Source organism: Xiphophorus maculatus, chromosome 7 (genome assembly GCF_002775205.1).
Source record: "Xiphophorus maculatus strain JP 163 A chromosome 7, X_maculatus-5.0-male, whole genome shotgun sequence".
Taxonomy (NCBI): Eukaryota; Metazoa; Chordata; class Actinopteri; order Cyprinodontiformes; family Poeciliidae; genus Xiphophorus; species Xiphophorus maculatus.
This window is the reverse complement of record NC_036449.1, coordinates 4,273,793-4,290,438: the sequence shown is the minus strand read 5'-3', so window position 1 is coordinate 4,290,438 and position 16,646 is coordinate 4,273,793. Positions and strand designations below refer to the sequence as shown.

Sequence of the window (16,646 nt, the reverse complement as noted above, 5' to 3'; positions counted from 1 at the left end):
AACTAAAACTGTGGCATATTAAAATCAAAGATTATGTGTACTTAATCTAAAGTTGTAAAACTCCACTGTTTATATATCATAAACTATATCAGACGTGTCGGTCAAAGCCACGAAAAACCTGTTCTATGTTTTGCCTCTTTAGTCTCCTGGACATGCAAAAGGCATCGCGATATTTAGTCATCAGCCCACCGGCCTGAGGTTACAGAGGTGATATCTCGCGCTACCTGAACACTCGGAGTCTCATTCCGCCACGGTCCAGCCTGCCGGGAGGGGGTTTCTGCTCAACAGCTCCACACTAGTCTTTTCATTTGGAAATAGAACTGAAAGTTTATATTTGTAACGATCAACTTTTTTTAAAATTTATTTAAAGTAAATCAACCGGTCTACGTTATTTTACATTTACTCGTCGTAATTTGTAGAGGAAAAAAAATAGCTAATTTTGCCGTTTGAGATCAGCCGGTGGTGCTAACAAAGAAAATTGTTTCTCTTCAGTAATAATCCCCCACTATTCTCTTTAGTTATGAGTCATGTGGTCGTTGATAATCCACACGGTCTAGATCAGCAGGTGAGTAATTTCAACTTGCTCTTATTTCTTTCGGGAAGTTAGAGAATTTTTGTCCTGTTAACCTTAGTTTCGACGGAGAAAAGAGGGGAGCTAGTTAGCTAAGCTAACGCAGCGGCTGCTAAAATGGAGGCTGTAGTCGCAGTGGAGAGGATTGTGATGGCGGAACATGATGTTCCGATGTGCTAGCGAACAGGCCGACTGAAGTCCTCCTTGAAATATGTGACGATGCTCTTTTAACATTTAATTTATTCACTTTTAATACATAAATGTATTCGAACGCAGTTTCGTTTGACCGACTGCTGCTTTAAAAGCCAGTGGAAAACTACTAGGTTAGCTGACATTTTAGACCCGGCCGGCATTCTTCCACTAGGCATAGCGGCGCAGCTAATGCGGCCTGCTCAGCCTGAAACGTGGCGCAGGAACAAAATGTTGGCGTCGGGGTTTAAACAACCGTGAACGACCTATTTCTTCTCCATGACGTGTATTTACACATTTTCCTCCCCAATAAATATAGTTCTATCCAGTTGGTAAAGTTATTTGTGTAACATTTTTATGTAAATATTTATTTTCAAAATTTTTATCCGATTAATTTAACACCGCAAATCGCACTTTTACGCCTAATGGGCGCTTTGTGGCTCTCGTTCTCTTGACATAAACGTCGTGTCGCTTATTGAGTTCCTTTTAACAACAGTGACGTTACGGCGACAAAACTAGGGATTATTTCCTAAAAACGGAAGCGTTTTCTTACAGACGTAGTAAACACGGCAAACGGAAGTAGTTTTGGTAACTAAATTCATAAACGGGTGTCTAACATCTCTTTAAAGATTTGTTTTCTTCATCTCGAGGGAGGGCAAAAAAAAAAAAAAAAGCGTCGTCAGCTCCAAAGTTCAAAAGCTCAGCTTGGCTACATTTCTGTTTTGATGCCGACTTATTTTAACTGGGACAATTTGAATTTTTTTTTTTTTAGCAAAACCAAGTTGCACAACATGTAATGTTTGGATTATTTTATTGTGGGCTTTAGTGCTTAGCCGCTGTTCTTGCCTTTCTTAAAATGAAAGTTGGTATGCCAGTCAGCTTCTTCCTCATACATACTGTTGACAACCTGGGATTTAAAATATTCCACTATAATCTATTCTGCCTTTCTTAGTGAGGCCATATTAGTAAGAGGTCGCTATTTTGGTTTCCATCAAAGATGATAATCTTTCCTGTTAGAGTTAGCCGTCCTTCTTTTTCGCCTAGTTACAGTAAAAGGAAATGTGACTTGCTAAACATTTAGAATACAAAAATGAGTTTGATTTGAGCGCCAACACGATCATACTTGGATATTCTGACCACTCTGATAATTTGTCGCTATTTTAACTTTTCTGTTATTTTTGTTACTGTTAAAGTATTTTAAATATTACACAAGAGTTTAATTAGCAGTCAGTATTTCCATGAGTTTTATGGTTAGTCATAAAAATGTTCATATTGTGCATGTGATTTCATTTACTTGGGTCGTCTGAAAACTTTGAACTGCACTCAGTTAATATGAAACATGGCATTAAAATGAACTGAACTCATCATAATTCAAGTCAACGGGTTTTAAATTTGTACGTTTTATAGTGACAACGCACATTAATGACAGGAATTAAATGCTGTATTATCATTGGAAACAATCACATTCTTAATTTGTTTTATTTTGCACTTGTAGCTTGCTGCCCTAGACTTGAACCCTGACGGTCAAGGCGGAGGAACTGGCAGTAAGTAACAACTTTAATTGTTTATATATATATATATATATCACTTTTTACAAACTACTTTTTTCAGTTTTTAAATTGAAGGAAAAACATTTGCAAAACGAGAATAGATAAATTTTCTGCTGTGGGATGTTCATAGAAAATGATGCAAACAAAGCAGTTTCCAATATAAGGACAAGGAAAAAAATTTATATTACTGATGCTTTTAGCATCAGTCTTTTGTGGAAACTTAGTGCAGAAAAATTAAACTCCTAAAATCTGCACTTGTTGCACCTATATTAAAAAAAAAGTAGCTCCAGAAAGCCACAGGTTGCAGTGGCCTGGACCAGATCAACACACCTGAATCGGATAAACACTCAACACTGAGGAAATGCAGTAATTTGATTCAGGTGTGCTGAAGAAGGAAGGGTCCAGTGTGGTGGCTCAAGAGGACTGAATGTAGGGTTAATGTTCTAATTTTTAAAATCTTTTTCACACTTCTGTAGATCCGCATGTATTCACTAATTTTTCTGTGGAACATAATTTGAAATTCTTCACAGAAAATTCATATACTCAGATTTTTTTAAGAGCATATCTAAAATACTCTAATGCAGTGGTCCCCAACCACCGGGCCGCGGACCGGTACCGGGCCACGCAAGAAATAATGAACTACTTCCGGATCTTTTATTTTGAATCCTAAACCGGATTTTACCGGTTATGTCTTGCGCGTCAAAATTGAGCCAACTTGCAGCAGAATGAGTAACAACAGAACATCGGAGTACTGCGTGCGCACGCACACACACCCGCCGAACAACAGCATCGGACTCGATACTTAGGACGCCCCCGCGCAGTAAAATTGCGAAGAGCTGACTAGTCCGCGCGACTAAAAAGGTTGGGGACCACTGCTCTAATGAACATGCAGCTTGGGAAGCTGACTTTCCTCAGTGCAGTGCTAGTTGACACGCTATTGGCTGGTGTTTTGCGAAGTAGCCAATCCAGACGCACTTTTTATTCCCCTTGGTGCTGATTGGCTTATAAGGAGGCTGTAGATGTTAGCTTCTGCAGTAGCTCCAAGACAGCGTGCACTGTGCGCATTACTGCATTTAAAGGTATAGTTGTTGTTTGAACTATTAAAATAGGCAGATAATAATTGAGGTTTCAAAATATATCGAATGGGATTCTTCTTTCTTTTCTCTTTTATTAAGTGTTCACCAGTGTGTTCTCTCTACCCAGGACGCTACATTCCACCTCACCTGAGGAACAAAGATGCTGCAAAAAATGGTGAGTTTGTCTGACGTTGTGCCTGGCCTCTGAGAAAAATCATAACAAGTTTGATGTGCAAGTTCTGTTAATGAGAAAAGCCCATCAGAGCATGGTAAAAGCAAACACAATTGAGAACAGATCAGAGGCGTTCAGCAGTATGTTTTAGTAACGTATTGATCTTTAAGCCAAAGGCGGCAGTTGTCTTTTGTCAGGTTTAAAATGTACTGAGGACCTTTCCATCGCACAGAACGAACAGAGGACGCCGTGGGGAGTGTGCGTTCTTTCTGTGCTGGACGGGTTTTCGGTGCTCACAAAGTAGGTCAGGTGGTATCGTATGTCAGCCTGAGCCTTCAGGTTTCACCCCAGACTGCTCGTACGTGTGAGGATGGGGCCAATTCACTTTAATTTAGCTCAACTATTCAACAGATCCATTTTGTCCCTCGAACTTCAAGCTCTGGTTCATTCAGTCTCATGTGTGAAAGACAGTGCTAGCTGTTGGCAGCTCTGATAAAAGCTGAAATTGGGAATGTCATATTTTGAGATTAAAGCAAGCTAAAAGTCATGGTACTGTGTGGCTGCACACTTGACCCTTATTTCCCCCTTTCTTCTTTTTTTTGTTTTTTTTTTGTTATTCCACAGCAGGAAATTCTTATCCCGCTGGTAAACAGTGCGGTTATTCAGTGGCACCAGTAAATTTCTGTAAGTCCCTTCTGTCTGCTTTTGCTGATGGCAAATGGCATTTAGAGATGCATGAAATAACAATTTCACACACCAATAAAGCCAGTTTGACAGAGAGGAAGATTTAAAAACTATTAATTTAATAGTAGAGATGCACCAATCCAATGCTGATATCAATCTTGATGAATAAATCTGGTATCTGTGACGATGCGTCTTCTCTAAAAGGGCAGATCTATTTGGCCCATTTCTATGCTTTGTGCTTTGAGCGACGTCATGCTTTATGTATTCAACATTATATTAAGAATTCCTAATTGCATCTTTTGAACCATTTGAAAGGTTTGTTGCACTTGATCACATGTTTGACCAAGGTAGTCGGTTTCTTTACCATTTTCTGTTCTACTCCTAATTACAGTGAGTGAACAAATTCAAGTTTTTTCACTCGCTTGTTTGACCAAGCAAGCTGGTGTGTTCAAGTGTGCTGCACTGGTGTAGTTATTAAAAGAAATGTAATTTGGTACATTTAAGTGAAATAAATAAATGAAGTTGCTATAAGTCGGCACTTTTTTCAGTATCGGATTAGTACCGGCCGATGCTAAACCTCAAATATCGGTATTGAAAGTTTAAATAAAGAAGAAAAGTGGATCGGTGCATCCCTATTTAACTTAATTGTTGCGCTTCTCTTTGCTGAAATGCTTGAAGTTGAAGATCATTTTCTAAGGCAAGATATTTGTCATTTAATTATTGGCTACCTTTTCCTTAGTCCTGGTTTGGTTTTTTATGGACAATATGGATTCCCCCCACACCCTCTTCATACATATAAATATTGATGTCGTTTATTTCGCCTTCAATGGTCTCCAAGACGCCCCTAAGCAGTGCCCCCAACCATGGCAGGCTGACTGCCAGCCAACGCAGGGAGCTAGCTGTCCTTCAGGATGGGATGACTGTACTATGGGTAACTATTGTGCAAAGTCAAACCCAACACTTAAAAACCTGCATGAGCCAGTACTCCCTGAGGGTGGGGGTGGGGAGTAGCGGATCTTAAAGCTTCCCTACTTTTTACTCAGGTTACCCAAGACTGGCCTCTCAAGAGCTTGCCTTTTACCATGCCTACGGTGGCGGCTGGCGAAACCGATGCGGTACACTTTGACCTCTGCGTGCATGCTGTCCCATCTACCTGTTGGCACACTTTGACGGTGTGTGCAGCTAGCTGAAAGCCTTAGCACAGTTGCTAATGAGCGTGATGATGCTGCATGGCAGCGATGCATTGGGTCACCGCGCATCACCTGGGCGGCTGACGATTTACTCTGTAGGGAGTGAAAGGGATGCAGGGCAGGTTTGTCTAGTAGAATCTGGGTGAATCTGTGCTGCCATTGGACCCGTTTTATTTAGCATAACTGCACCGGAATCCTGGATTCAGCTCTGCTCGACACACCAGAGTTAAACAGATGGTTCAGGATTTTGTGTAACTTTAAATGGGAGGTAGGAAAACGGTAGTTTTTTCATTCAGGTGTGTTGGAGCAGGAAGGCATCCAGAAGTTACTATACAGTGCCAGCAGACCGGAGAGGCAGACCCCTGCTATAGCAGCACCCCCAATAATGCGCCCCTACCACTTTCTTCAAACTCAACAAAAAATGGTGTTCAGTTAATTTGAACACCAATTTCACACCGGTTTGTTCATTTGTGCCGCTCTCATATTAATGTTACATTTTTCCAGCTATCATCAAGGGTCAACAAGATACTTCACATTTACAAAATCAAATTAAATATGTCTTTCAACTATGCTAAAGGGTGCTGCAAAAAGTTTTTGTTTGTGCCATTATTTTGTAAGCTTAAAAAAGGAAAAAAGAAAGTTTGCAGAGATCAACCTTGTGACGGTTTGTGCAGGGAAAATATTTGTAGCACAGCTGGTTGGTCACAAATTTGCTTGATTTTTGGAAGGTGGTTGACCTTTTACCTTTGGAAGCATTTATTGATATCCTTAATATGATGGCGGCACAAACGAACATTTTTGCCGCACAACCATTTGACCCCAATTTTGGGTAATTTGAATGGAGAAGGGTGGAAACGCGCTCTTAGTTCAGGTCTACAAACTGAACAAAGTGCTGTTCAGATATCAAGTTATCACGTGAAGTTTTTTTTTTTTTAAACTCAAAAAATCTGAACTTGAAAAAAGTCAAAATGGTGTGTAACAAATCCTAGGTGGCTAATTTGTTTTGACAAATTTTTCTGATACTTAGTTACTGATTGTTTCTGATTATTCCCATGAACTCTTAAGACTTTAAATGAACATGATCGCTAGTAGCTGCCTAATTTTTCAAACATTTTATTAATTTCTCAACCTGAACATTCAGTGAGCTTGGCCTTGAACACAAACTTCTTTGGCTCATCAGTGTCTGACTAGGGATTGTGATCGCTTGTGTTGGCCATCTCTGTTGTGCGCTTACTAAAAGGCTTGTCGTGTGCTTACTAATGGTTTCCACAATGGAGGATTTTGTTGACTCCCGGGTCTAAAAGTCTTATCTTCAACAAAAGACCTTGGAAGTCTGCCAAGATCCGTGTGGCTGTTCTGCTCTTGATTTTCTTGATATTTGGGCTGAGGATGTTTCAGCAGAACGCTCAGACTAACGGTCATCATTCCTCGTTTGCCGAGTGTGGCCACCAGCGGGAGCAAAGCTGTTGAAATTGGTGCTACAGTCATTTTTACTCTGTTGCTGAACAATAGTGTCAAAGGGGCCTGTTTCTACCTGCCTGCTTTGGTATGTTGTCTGCAGTTCAGTTGTGATGGACCTAATCAAACCTGCTGTGTGTATTTGAAGTGTTAGCAACTGGACATAAAACCATTTCTAAATCTAGTTTTTGTTTTCTTCCCCCCCCTTTTATGTGAAGATTCACCTGGATGGGACGGAGGACGCACCAACGGATTTGTGAATGGTTTCCATGACAACCGTACAAATGGGGGTTTTGGAGGGCGCGGACCCCCTCGCAATGATAGAGGTGGGCGTGGCGCCTACCGTGGTAACAGGGGCGGAGGCTCGTTTAATCAACCATTGCAAAATACAGGTGGGGAATTCCTGTTCTCTTAAATATCTAACTGTAGCCGCAAGTGTAGCCTTAGCCGTAAGCCCTCCCCCCACCCATTTTTTTTAAAAAAGTGTCTCTGTTTACATTCTCTTGATGGTAGCCATGCATTTTTAAACTTGCATCCCAGTCTGTTAGCTGTAAGGAGAGGTCAGGAGTGAAATAAATTGACGGTTTAACAGGACTTTTGCTTTAAGGAAAACACACAACTCCAGCCTTGGTAAGCAGCAGACATCTCTGGATGTCTGACAGCTGATTGTGCCAGAACAGTTTCAGAGTTCGTCAGTGACGGGGTTTCGCTTCCCTCGTCGCAGGTTTTGGAGGCTACGAAAACAAAGACGGAGGCTGGGGAGGAGCTCCTAGAGACGCCGCCTACAACAGCTTTGGAGGGCGCAACGATCGGTCCAAGTCTGCGTTCTTCAACGACCGTGGGGCTGGCTCCAGAGGAAGGTGTGTGTCACACTTCCAAAAGTCTTACAGCAACCCTGAAATATCAGAGGTTTTATCTCTTCAGTTTTACATCTAGGTGTCATTTGTGCAGAAAAACTTCCAAATAAGCTGCTGATGCAAAATTTTACCTGGGGTTTTCATTATAGCTTGGGGCTGAAACAAGTAAGCAAGATGAATCAATTATTGGAATTTAGTAAACAAGTAATCGCTAGCTGGCGTATACGGCATTTGTTGAAAGAACAGAGCAGTAATCAAGCAAACACTGAACAAAAATTTATATATTTTGGATTTAAGTTGAAAAACCTTGTCTGTAAATATGACCTAGAATTCTTCAGATGGCAGATTTAGCTTCATTTGGTTCAAATTCGGCCATTAAACAAAACTTAAGAACCTTTTTCATTACATTTTTAATTGGTTAATCAATCAGAATTATCCACATCTACTATTCTGCCTTAGCTGCAGGTGCATGCTTTTACAATTGATCAAGCATACGTTAAAGGAAAACTTGTCACATTTTGGACACTAAAGTTTGTATTTAAAAAAGTTATTTGTTTACACCTTTTATGTATTTTTGCCGTTTTAAATTTAAGTGGTTAAATGAAAAATCGTCAAAATGTGCCAGTTTGTTTTAGGCAATTGTCAGAATAATCTATAAAATACTCACTTGCTAAAACAACAGTTTGCTGCAGCAGTATTATAACGGCACGTTTAAACAGAACATTTGCATCTGTTTCCAGATACGAGCGCGGGGGGTTCGGTGGTGGTGGGAACAGCCGCTGGGTGGAGGACTCCAGAGGAGAAGATGACTGGTCCAAGCCTACTGCACCCAATGAGCGTCTGGAAAAGTAAGCAACATTAAGCTTATGGTTGGATTTAATCTGTCTGTATGTTGCATTCAGACTAATCCTGACTGTATCCTGCTTGCAGCGAGCTTTTCTCTGGAAGCAACACGGGGATAAACTTTGAGAAATACGACGATATTCCCGTGGAGGCGACTGGAAGCAACTGCCCACCACACATTGAGAGTGTAGGTGTCCCTCACCGTCTCTGTTCCTGTTTTTAGACAAAGAGCCTGGTGATTAATGATTGTTTCATTGTGCAGTTTCATGATGTGGACATGGGGGAGATCATCATGGGGAACATCACCCTGACCCGCTACACCCGACCAACTCCGGTCCAGAAGCACGCCATTCCCATCATTAAGATTAAGAGAGACCTGATGGCCTGCGCCCAGACGGGTTAGTGTCCCTGATTTCAAATGGGTTAGCATTTGGTCTGACTGGTTAACATCTATAGCGTTCCTTACAGACAGTTGAAGTAAAGTTCGTTGTCTTAAGATGGTTGGTGGTTTTTGTTTACATCTTTATTTAATAGAGCCCATGTGTGTTTCAGGTTCTGGTAAAACCGCTGCTTTCCTGTTGCCGGTTCTGAGTCAGATCTACACAGAAGGGCCAGGAGATGCACTGCAAGCCTCAAAGAGTAGTGGACAGGTAAAAGCAATAATCCATAAAGTTGTATTCATTCCACACAGAGTTGGGTTGGTCCTGAGTTTTCCTTCAACTTCCAGGAGAATGGACGGTACGGCCGTCGTAAGCAGTACCCCATCTCCCTCGTTCTGGCTCCAACCAGAGAACTGGCTCTGCAGATCTACGATGAGGCCAAGAAGGTGAGTTTGGAGCTAACAAATACTTTGTCATTTCTTATTTTTCACTGCTGTGACATCAAAAGACCTCCTGTTCGTTCCTGGTGTCCAGTTCGCCTACCGCTCCCATGTACGTCCCTGTGTGGTGTACGGCGGCGCCGACATCGGCCAACAGATCCGGGACCTGGAAAGAGGCTGCCATCTACTGGTAGCCACACCGGGACGTCTGGTGGACATGATGGAGAGAGGCAAGATCGGTCTGGACCATTGCAAGTTAGTATCTGACTCACTGGGCTGTTGAAAGATCAAACGTTTGAATTCAAAGGTTTGACCCCAGGATCTATCAGTGGCTAAATGCAAATCATGTCTGCAGCTACCTGGTTCTGGACGAGGCTGACCGCATGTTGGACATGGGCTTTGAGCCGCAGATCAGACGCATCGTGGAGCAGGACACGATGCCGCCCAAGGGCATCCGCCAGACCATGATGTTCAGCGCCACCTTCCCCAAAGAGATTCAGGTGTGACAGCAGCTTTACAGTGTCGCTTTGGCGGTGCGTTCAATGAGTCTGGTCATCTAATTGCTGGCTGTTGTTGATCTCAGATCCTTGCTCGTGACTTCCTGGAGGACTACATCTTCCTGGCAGTGGGGCGCGTCGGTTCCACATCAGAGAACATCACACAAAAGGTTGTCTGGGTAGAAGAGAACGACAAGAGGTCTTTCCTTCTGGATCTGCTCAATGCCACAGGTTAAAAAAAATTTCTTCATTCAACAACTGTTTTTATTTGTTGAATGAATCTCATTCTGTTCAAGTCTGCAATGCGAAGCTAATGTCGGCCTCTGGCTGTAGGGTCTAAAGATATTTCAGTTCAGGGTTTCCCCCAGAAAACTTGCTAACCCCGGTGGTTGGGGCGATAGTTCAGTCATTCATTAAGCAACCTGCTGTGTTTTTGAGTTAAAAAATGTTTAAAGTTGACAGGAAATTTGAAAATATCACTTGATGATTATGTATTATCGAAAGATCAATGCTTGAATATCGACTATAAAGTCTTACAAAATGCAAACATAAAAAAATAAATAAGCAATGCTTAGCCTGGTGGTCTGCCAGGCTTATAATACACTGAGGGAAACCCTGCAGGAACATGACCAGGTTACAGAAAGCTTCACCTCATACCAGAGTCATGTAACTGTATTCATATTCCTAGGAATTTGATTCAGTGTTTTGTCTTAAGTGTGGAAATACAATTTAAACTGAATTGAACTGGGTTGGTTGTGTAGCTCTGATACTAAATGAAGAACTTATTTAGCACCTCCATGTTTTAAGGCCTGCATGCCTGGCTGTGGGGGAGGAGGAAGGTTGGCCTGTTTTCTTGGTACTGGAGTGAATGCTAAGAAGACTATTTTTTAAAGTTGTTTTACTGGCCTACATAATTAAATATCTGAAGTTTAACCCAATAACCAGACAGTCTAGAAACATAGCAGATATTATGTACTATTTAAGTAATCTTGGATTTTTGATAATCAGTAAAATTAAAAGAAGTACAATAAATGTCTCGGTAAAGAGGAATTTATCACCAGGCCTTTAATAATCTTCCTGTTGCGTCCTCAGTGATGTCTTCAGTTCCTGCTGCTGTAAAACATGTTCAGGTTATATTTCCGTACTTGCTGCATGCGTGTGGATTTTTAGCACTTCACAGCCCACTCATGTGGCTTCCTCATGGCCCCCCAGGTAAAGACTCCCTGACCCTGGTCTTTGTGGAAACAAAGAAAGGAGCTGATGCTCTGGAAGACTTCCTGTACCGCGAGGGCTACGCCTGCACCAGCATCCATGGAGACAGATCTCAGAGGGACAGAGAAGAAGCTCTGCACCAGTTCCGCTCTGGACGCTGCCCAATCCTGGTGGCTACAGCTGTAGGTTATCCATAGTTGCGCTACATTTCTCTAAATGTAATAATTCCTGAGTTGCCAAAAAAAAAACGTTGCTGATGCATACCTCCTGCTTAGCTTTGAGCTTGTAAGGAACTGAGCCAACTGAGGAACACCAAATAAATTCCCTTCCGTCTGTCCAGGTGGCTGCTCGAGGTCTGGACATCAGCAACGTGAAGCACGTGATTAACTTTGATCTGCCCAGCGACATTGAGGAATACGTTCACCGTATCGGCCGTACGGGACGTGTGGGCAACCTTGGTATGATCCCGCTCTCAGTAACGTCAAATGATCTCTTTGCTTTAAAGAACAGCGGTGTAACATAACTTGTGGACTCTTGCTCAGGTCTGGCCACGTCGTTCTTTAACGACAAAAACAGCAACATAACCAAAGATTTGCTGGACATCCTGGTTGAGGCCAAGCAGGAGGTTCCTTCCTGGCTGGAGAGCCTGGCCTACGAGCACCAGCACAAGAGCACCAGCCGCGGACGTTCCAAGAGGTAACGCTCCAAAATCTGGTCCCATGGCAATTCTTCCAGTAAGAGGTCAAAATGAAAATAATTCATAGAAAATCAGGCAAAAGAAAAATTTTCCCAAATCTGTTTGATTCAGTGTATAAAACAAACTATGAAACTTTAGCAAAACTGCAGGTGTGTCTGTATTTTTGGTTGGAACAAGCCTGTTCTTCATTCAGTTCAGTGCATAGAGACCCCAGAAGTTTTACTCAAGAGCAGTGCAACTTCATAGTAAAATTACTCAAAAGTAATAAGTACCATGTAGTAAAAATAAGTTTCCTAAAAGTTGCTAAAGCAAACGTAACTAGTTACCTCTGTTCTTATGTTCTTCAGACTGGCTAAATCTGATATCTGTTTGGTTCCCATGTGCAAACACTTACTGGTTTCTCTCCTGCAGGTTCTCTGGTGGTTTCGGAGCCAGAGACTACCGCCAGGCATCGGGTGGCTCCGGAGGCTTCAACAGCAACCGCTCAGGACGCAACGCTGGCGGTCACGGAGGAAGCCGTGGCTTTGGTGGAGGTACGTGAGCTAATGTGGCTCAGCTTTTAAAGGGGCAGTATCATGTAAAATCAATTTTATTTATGTATTTATGTATTTATTTTTTTTATATTCCCTCATCCAAAACATAGCTAGTGTTGCCATGATTCCTTGATTCTTTCTTTTGATGAGTTTAATCGCCCATGGCAACCATTCAGCTGTTCAAAATGCCTGTGTGGACATTGCTAATTGTTTCTGGCTGGTCTGAGGAGCAAACAGCTGGTGGAACTGTTCATCCACTGAACTTATCCCAGCTGCTGCTCAGAACAACGCTGGTAAAAACGTTAACGGGTTAATAGAGGAGCGAAGTTGTGATGACTTCCTGAAGGCGGAGTTTCACAAAGAGCAGGAGCTTCTTAAAGAGACAGATGTCCAATTTTAAGGTGTTAAATTATATTTGATATTTATATCAAATAAATATAGTTGATATTAATAGCTTTTATATAACATCTAAAGTTACTTGTGTTATAAAATGCCTCTTTGTGCCTGTAGGCTACATAAAGCTGCCCCTTTAAAGTGTTTTTGTACTGCTGTGACTTTCACCTTTCTGTTTCCCAAACTAGTCATTTCCTCTGACCTCCTGACTTTCTCCTCCCAGGTGGCTTCGGCGGCAACTTCTACAACGACGGCTACGGCGGAAATTACAACCACTCTGGTAGCGTAGATTGGTGGGGGAACTAAACACCATAGGAACAGGTTGTCATGCCAACCTGCTGGAAACCACATGTTAACCTAAGCCAGACCTTAACAAACCCTCCCTGTGTAGCTCCACTGACAGACAGTACATTACAACCCCAGTTCTCTGCCACCGGCTTCTTTCCCCCCAAAAGGAAGCGCAGCACGACGCAAAGAAAATCACCAGCACGTGCCGACCGCCAGGGGGCGCCGCAGAGATTTTGCACACCTCAGAGCGAGCATGGATGCTTACATGCACTGTCCGACCGCAACCTCGGACTTTTCATCGTTCAAAAAAAGTATTTTTGTTCTCACTGCGGGGCCCGCCACCCCGCAAACTGGGTAACCTGAGGATTATTTGTATGTTGATGTACTGTGCCTTTTTGAATTTAACCAGGAAATATATGTTATTTCACCAGATGAACATGGCCAAGAGCTCAAAATTTGTTTTAAAGATTTAGTTTGGAAAAAAAAAATAATAGTCATAAAAAAAAAAAGAAACTAGAAAAGTTGAAATAAGCTTGGACTTAAACCTTGGCAAACTCTTGGGTGTTGTGGCTCTTGGAGTCATGATTCCATTTGAACCTCAAATTTCTAACATCATGTAGCCTTTTTCTATTGTCAAACAGCTAATGGAGCCATTAGTTTCTCTAAAACTGGGCCACTGTGCGAAGCTGCCGTTTTAATCCAAAGGGGGGACAAAGTTCCATTAGTATTTTTTCTTTCCTTATTTTTTTTTGTTTTCTGCTCACTCTATCCTAGACAGGCTCTGTTTAGGGACATGGTTGGTTTTTTTTTGGTTTTTTTATTTAGCCATTCCTGACGTAATCTTAAGAAACACAGCAGTCGTTCGTTAAGCTCAGTGCCAACAATCGCTGAGGTACAGAAACCAAGAAACCAATGCTGGAACTCCACGCTTTCTGATAGACTTGACAGTGTTACGGCAGCTAGTCTGTTACCAAGCGCTAGCTACTTTAAAAAAAAAAAAAAAGAACAGTGAACGTTGTTTTTTTGTTGCTTTTTACTTGAGACGTTCTCAGAGCAGGCGTATGCAAATTCTTTTGGGAAAAACCCCAGTCAGGTTTTTTTTTTTTTTTAATCGTTTCTCTACAAAAAAAAAAGATGTATCGAAGCAATGCCTGCCATCTTGAAAGTGAAGTTCAAAATGGCTGCACAAAAGGACCACAACATTGGGTATTTTACGCTTGCAAGTGTTTTTGTTTTTTGGTCAAGGGAGAAAGGACACGTGAACTTGAGTCGCAGGCTTAACTTAATTACTAACATTTTTCTCTTTTTCAAGCTGCGTTGGAGGCGTGGTTCATCGTTAGGAGACGGGACATTTGGCGTAATCACTGAGGTTTTCAAATAACCTGCAGGCAAAATGGGTGGGTGGGGGTGGTTTACGTTGGGCAGCAGCACTCCAACCACACAGGACGGGGGCGGGGGGTGGGTGAGGGCGCGGGGCGAGACTTTTTTCAGTGCACCGCCGTTTGGTTTACACACAAAACTGAAGGTGGCCAAAGATCGGAAGGTGGTCCTACCTTCTGTACGGAACATTTAGGTAGTATCAAGAAAAAAAAAAAATCGGAGCAGCTTTTCCTCTAGAAGAGGAGCAGGAGAACACGTAATGCTCCCCAGTCCTCATCAGGTGTGATGTGCCTTGAAACCTTTAATTTTTTCTTTTCTTTCAATCTGAAAAGCAGATGCACTGACAGTATTGAGAGATTGAATGGTGCTACTTGATATGTGTGTAGGCCCTCGTACATCGAGCCCATCGAGTTTTACTAAAGTTGTTTTATTGCACATCTAGAGTTTTATATTGATATCTCTGATATGTGTCCTTAAGCTTCCAAATATTGTGTGTGAGGAGTTTGTGGAGAGAGAAAGAGAGAGGGGCGGGAGAAACCCACAAAAAAACGCAGCTTGTTTACAAAGGGGGAAGGGTTCTCAACGTTGAAATCCAGGATTTATTTGGGACCAGGGGGATTTAGCAGTCTGGGGGGGGAATTTAGCCATTTGCACAGATTTCTAGATTCTACTTTTGCTGCTAGTTTTGTGTAATTTATTAAGCATTTTTGACAAATATTTATTTTTGTAAGCCTCCAAGTGATTCTTTGAAAGTTTCAGAAACTTGACCAAAAGACAGTACAAAAAACACTGGCACTTGAATGTTGAATGTCAACTGTATGCGTGAAATTTATATATTTCAGGGTAGTGTGAGCTTTTTAAATGTATACGATCCATTGGACTCAGTTTCTAAATATCCACAGCTGTTTCCGAGGCCTCCACATGGCCAGCCATCTATTAGAATTTCCCAATTGGTCATCAAAATTCAAAGTGGATTTGAGCAAACATGCCAAGGTTTGGAGTAAAGCTTTCAAAAGAGCAAATAAATTTCCTAAGCATATCAGTGCAGAAGTGTTCAGATTCTCCGACTGTGTGCAGTAATCCTTCAGTCTAATTTGACCCGATTGTTTTCTCTCTTTTTTTTTTTTTTTTCTAGTCAATGTCTGGCACATGGCAATCCTTAAAGAAACAAACATGTGGTTTATTCTCCTTGTTGTACTTTTGCATATATGATGCCTCTCGAGTTCTCCCGTGGCTGTGGAACAGGTCTTCAGCTCTGAATCACAAGCAGAACCTGAGACTTGTTGCTCAATCTTTAGAGAAACCCCAGAGCTGTTTAGATGTAGACTTTGCTTTTTTTTTTTGTGTTAGCCTCTAGGCTGCTGCACTGCATGGAGGAAGTGGGAGAGAGAGAGTACTCAGCTGTGCAACAAAAAAAAAAGAAAATGTAAGATTTTACCAAAATAAAATGTTTGAATGCAAAAAGTTTGTTGAAAAATCAAGCATGTTTTCTGAGAAGTTGTTTACTGTAGATGATGCTGAGAAGACTTGTAGCAAGCGGCCTTTGTGTGGGCGACAGGCGGCGAAAATCAGTTTATGGATTGGATGAGCTTCATTTGTTTTGATGAGGAAAAATGCATAAAGATTTCATTTGTACTTTCAACTGTGTCATTTTTGTGTTTTTCCTGAAGTTGATCGGCTTCATTTCTGCACAATACCATGCGAGTACATGCGCGGCAACGTCGACCTCATGCTGGTGGGGAACCAGAGCGACCGCCGCCGCCTCGGGGCCGAGCCTTTGCGGAGAAGAACAGTCATTTATTGATGCATCGCAAGTCCGTTGCAAACATGCGCAAAACTTCAATATTCTGCTGACGTAAAAACAACTTCGCTATCGTCTTTCCATTAAATTAAAATCACGTGAACAAGCTTTTAAAACACCTCAAGTCATGGCAGGTTTATTTATTTCAACTGGATCTATTTGCATTTCAGCATTTGTGTCGGTGAGGCTTCGTTAGAAGTCAATATTAATGATCGGAGACCATTTTCGAGTAATATGCTAAAGGTGAAATGATGCAAGAGCACATTTTCAAAGAAACTTTAAATTCTAATCAGCATTTAACACTGAACTGGAAGACATTTAACATCTTCAAAATAAAGTAAATTAGGTTCTCAAAAAAGGGCTAGTTAAGACCAAAGTACCAAACTGAAAACTTGTCACTCAGTTTTTGGTACAAAAAAACAAAATGGAGATTGA

General features: G+C 41.7%; 1 protein-coding gene across 5 annotated transcripts; it reads left to right on the top strand.

The window, feature by feature from the left end:
* The first annotated feature begins 231 nt into the window (after positions 1 to 231).
* On the top strand, positions 232 to 16,052 carry ddx3x (DEAD-box helicase 3, X-linked). Of its 5 annotated transcripts, none has more exons than XM_023336459.1 (21): positions 232 to 565; positions 2,256 to 2,304; positions 3,514 to 3,561; positions 4,183 to 4,242; positions 5,081 to 5,173; positions 5,286 to 5,357; positions 7,109 to 7,216; positions 7,615 to 7,750; positions 8,488 to 8,595; positions 8,678 to 8,777; positions 8,853 to 8,988; positions 9,143 to 9,240; positions 9,318 to 9,416; positions 9,505 to 9,665; positions 9,766 to 9,910; positions 9,994 to 10,138; positions 11,120 to 11,301; positions 11,460 to 11,577; positions 11,662 to 11,815; positions 12,228 to 12,349; positions 12,966 to 16,052. In XM_023336459.1, the coding sequence occupies exons 1-21, from the start codon at positions 521 to 523 to the stop codon at positions 13,046 to 13,048; spliced, it is 2,262 nt and encodes a 753-aa protein (XP_023192227.1). In that variant the 5' UTR covers positions 232 to 520; the 3' UTR covers positions 13,049 to 16,052. The 5 variants fall into 5 exon arrangements, with proteins under 5 accessions (XP_023192227.1, XP_023192226.1, XP_023192228.1 ...); XM_023336458.1 differs by having other exon boundaries at positions 7,109 to 7,282; XM_023336460.1 differs by lacking the exons at positions 5,081 to 5,173; positions 5,286 to 5,357 and having other exon boundaries at positions 7,109 to 7,282.
* Positions 16,053 to 16,646: the final 594 nt, after the last annotated feature.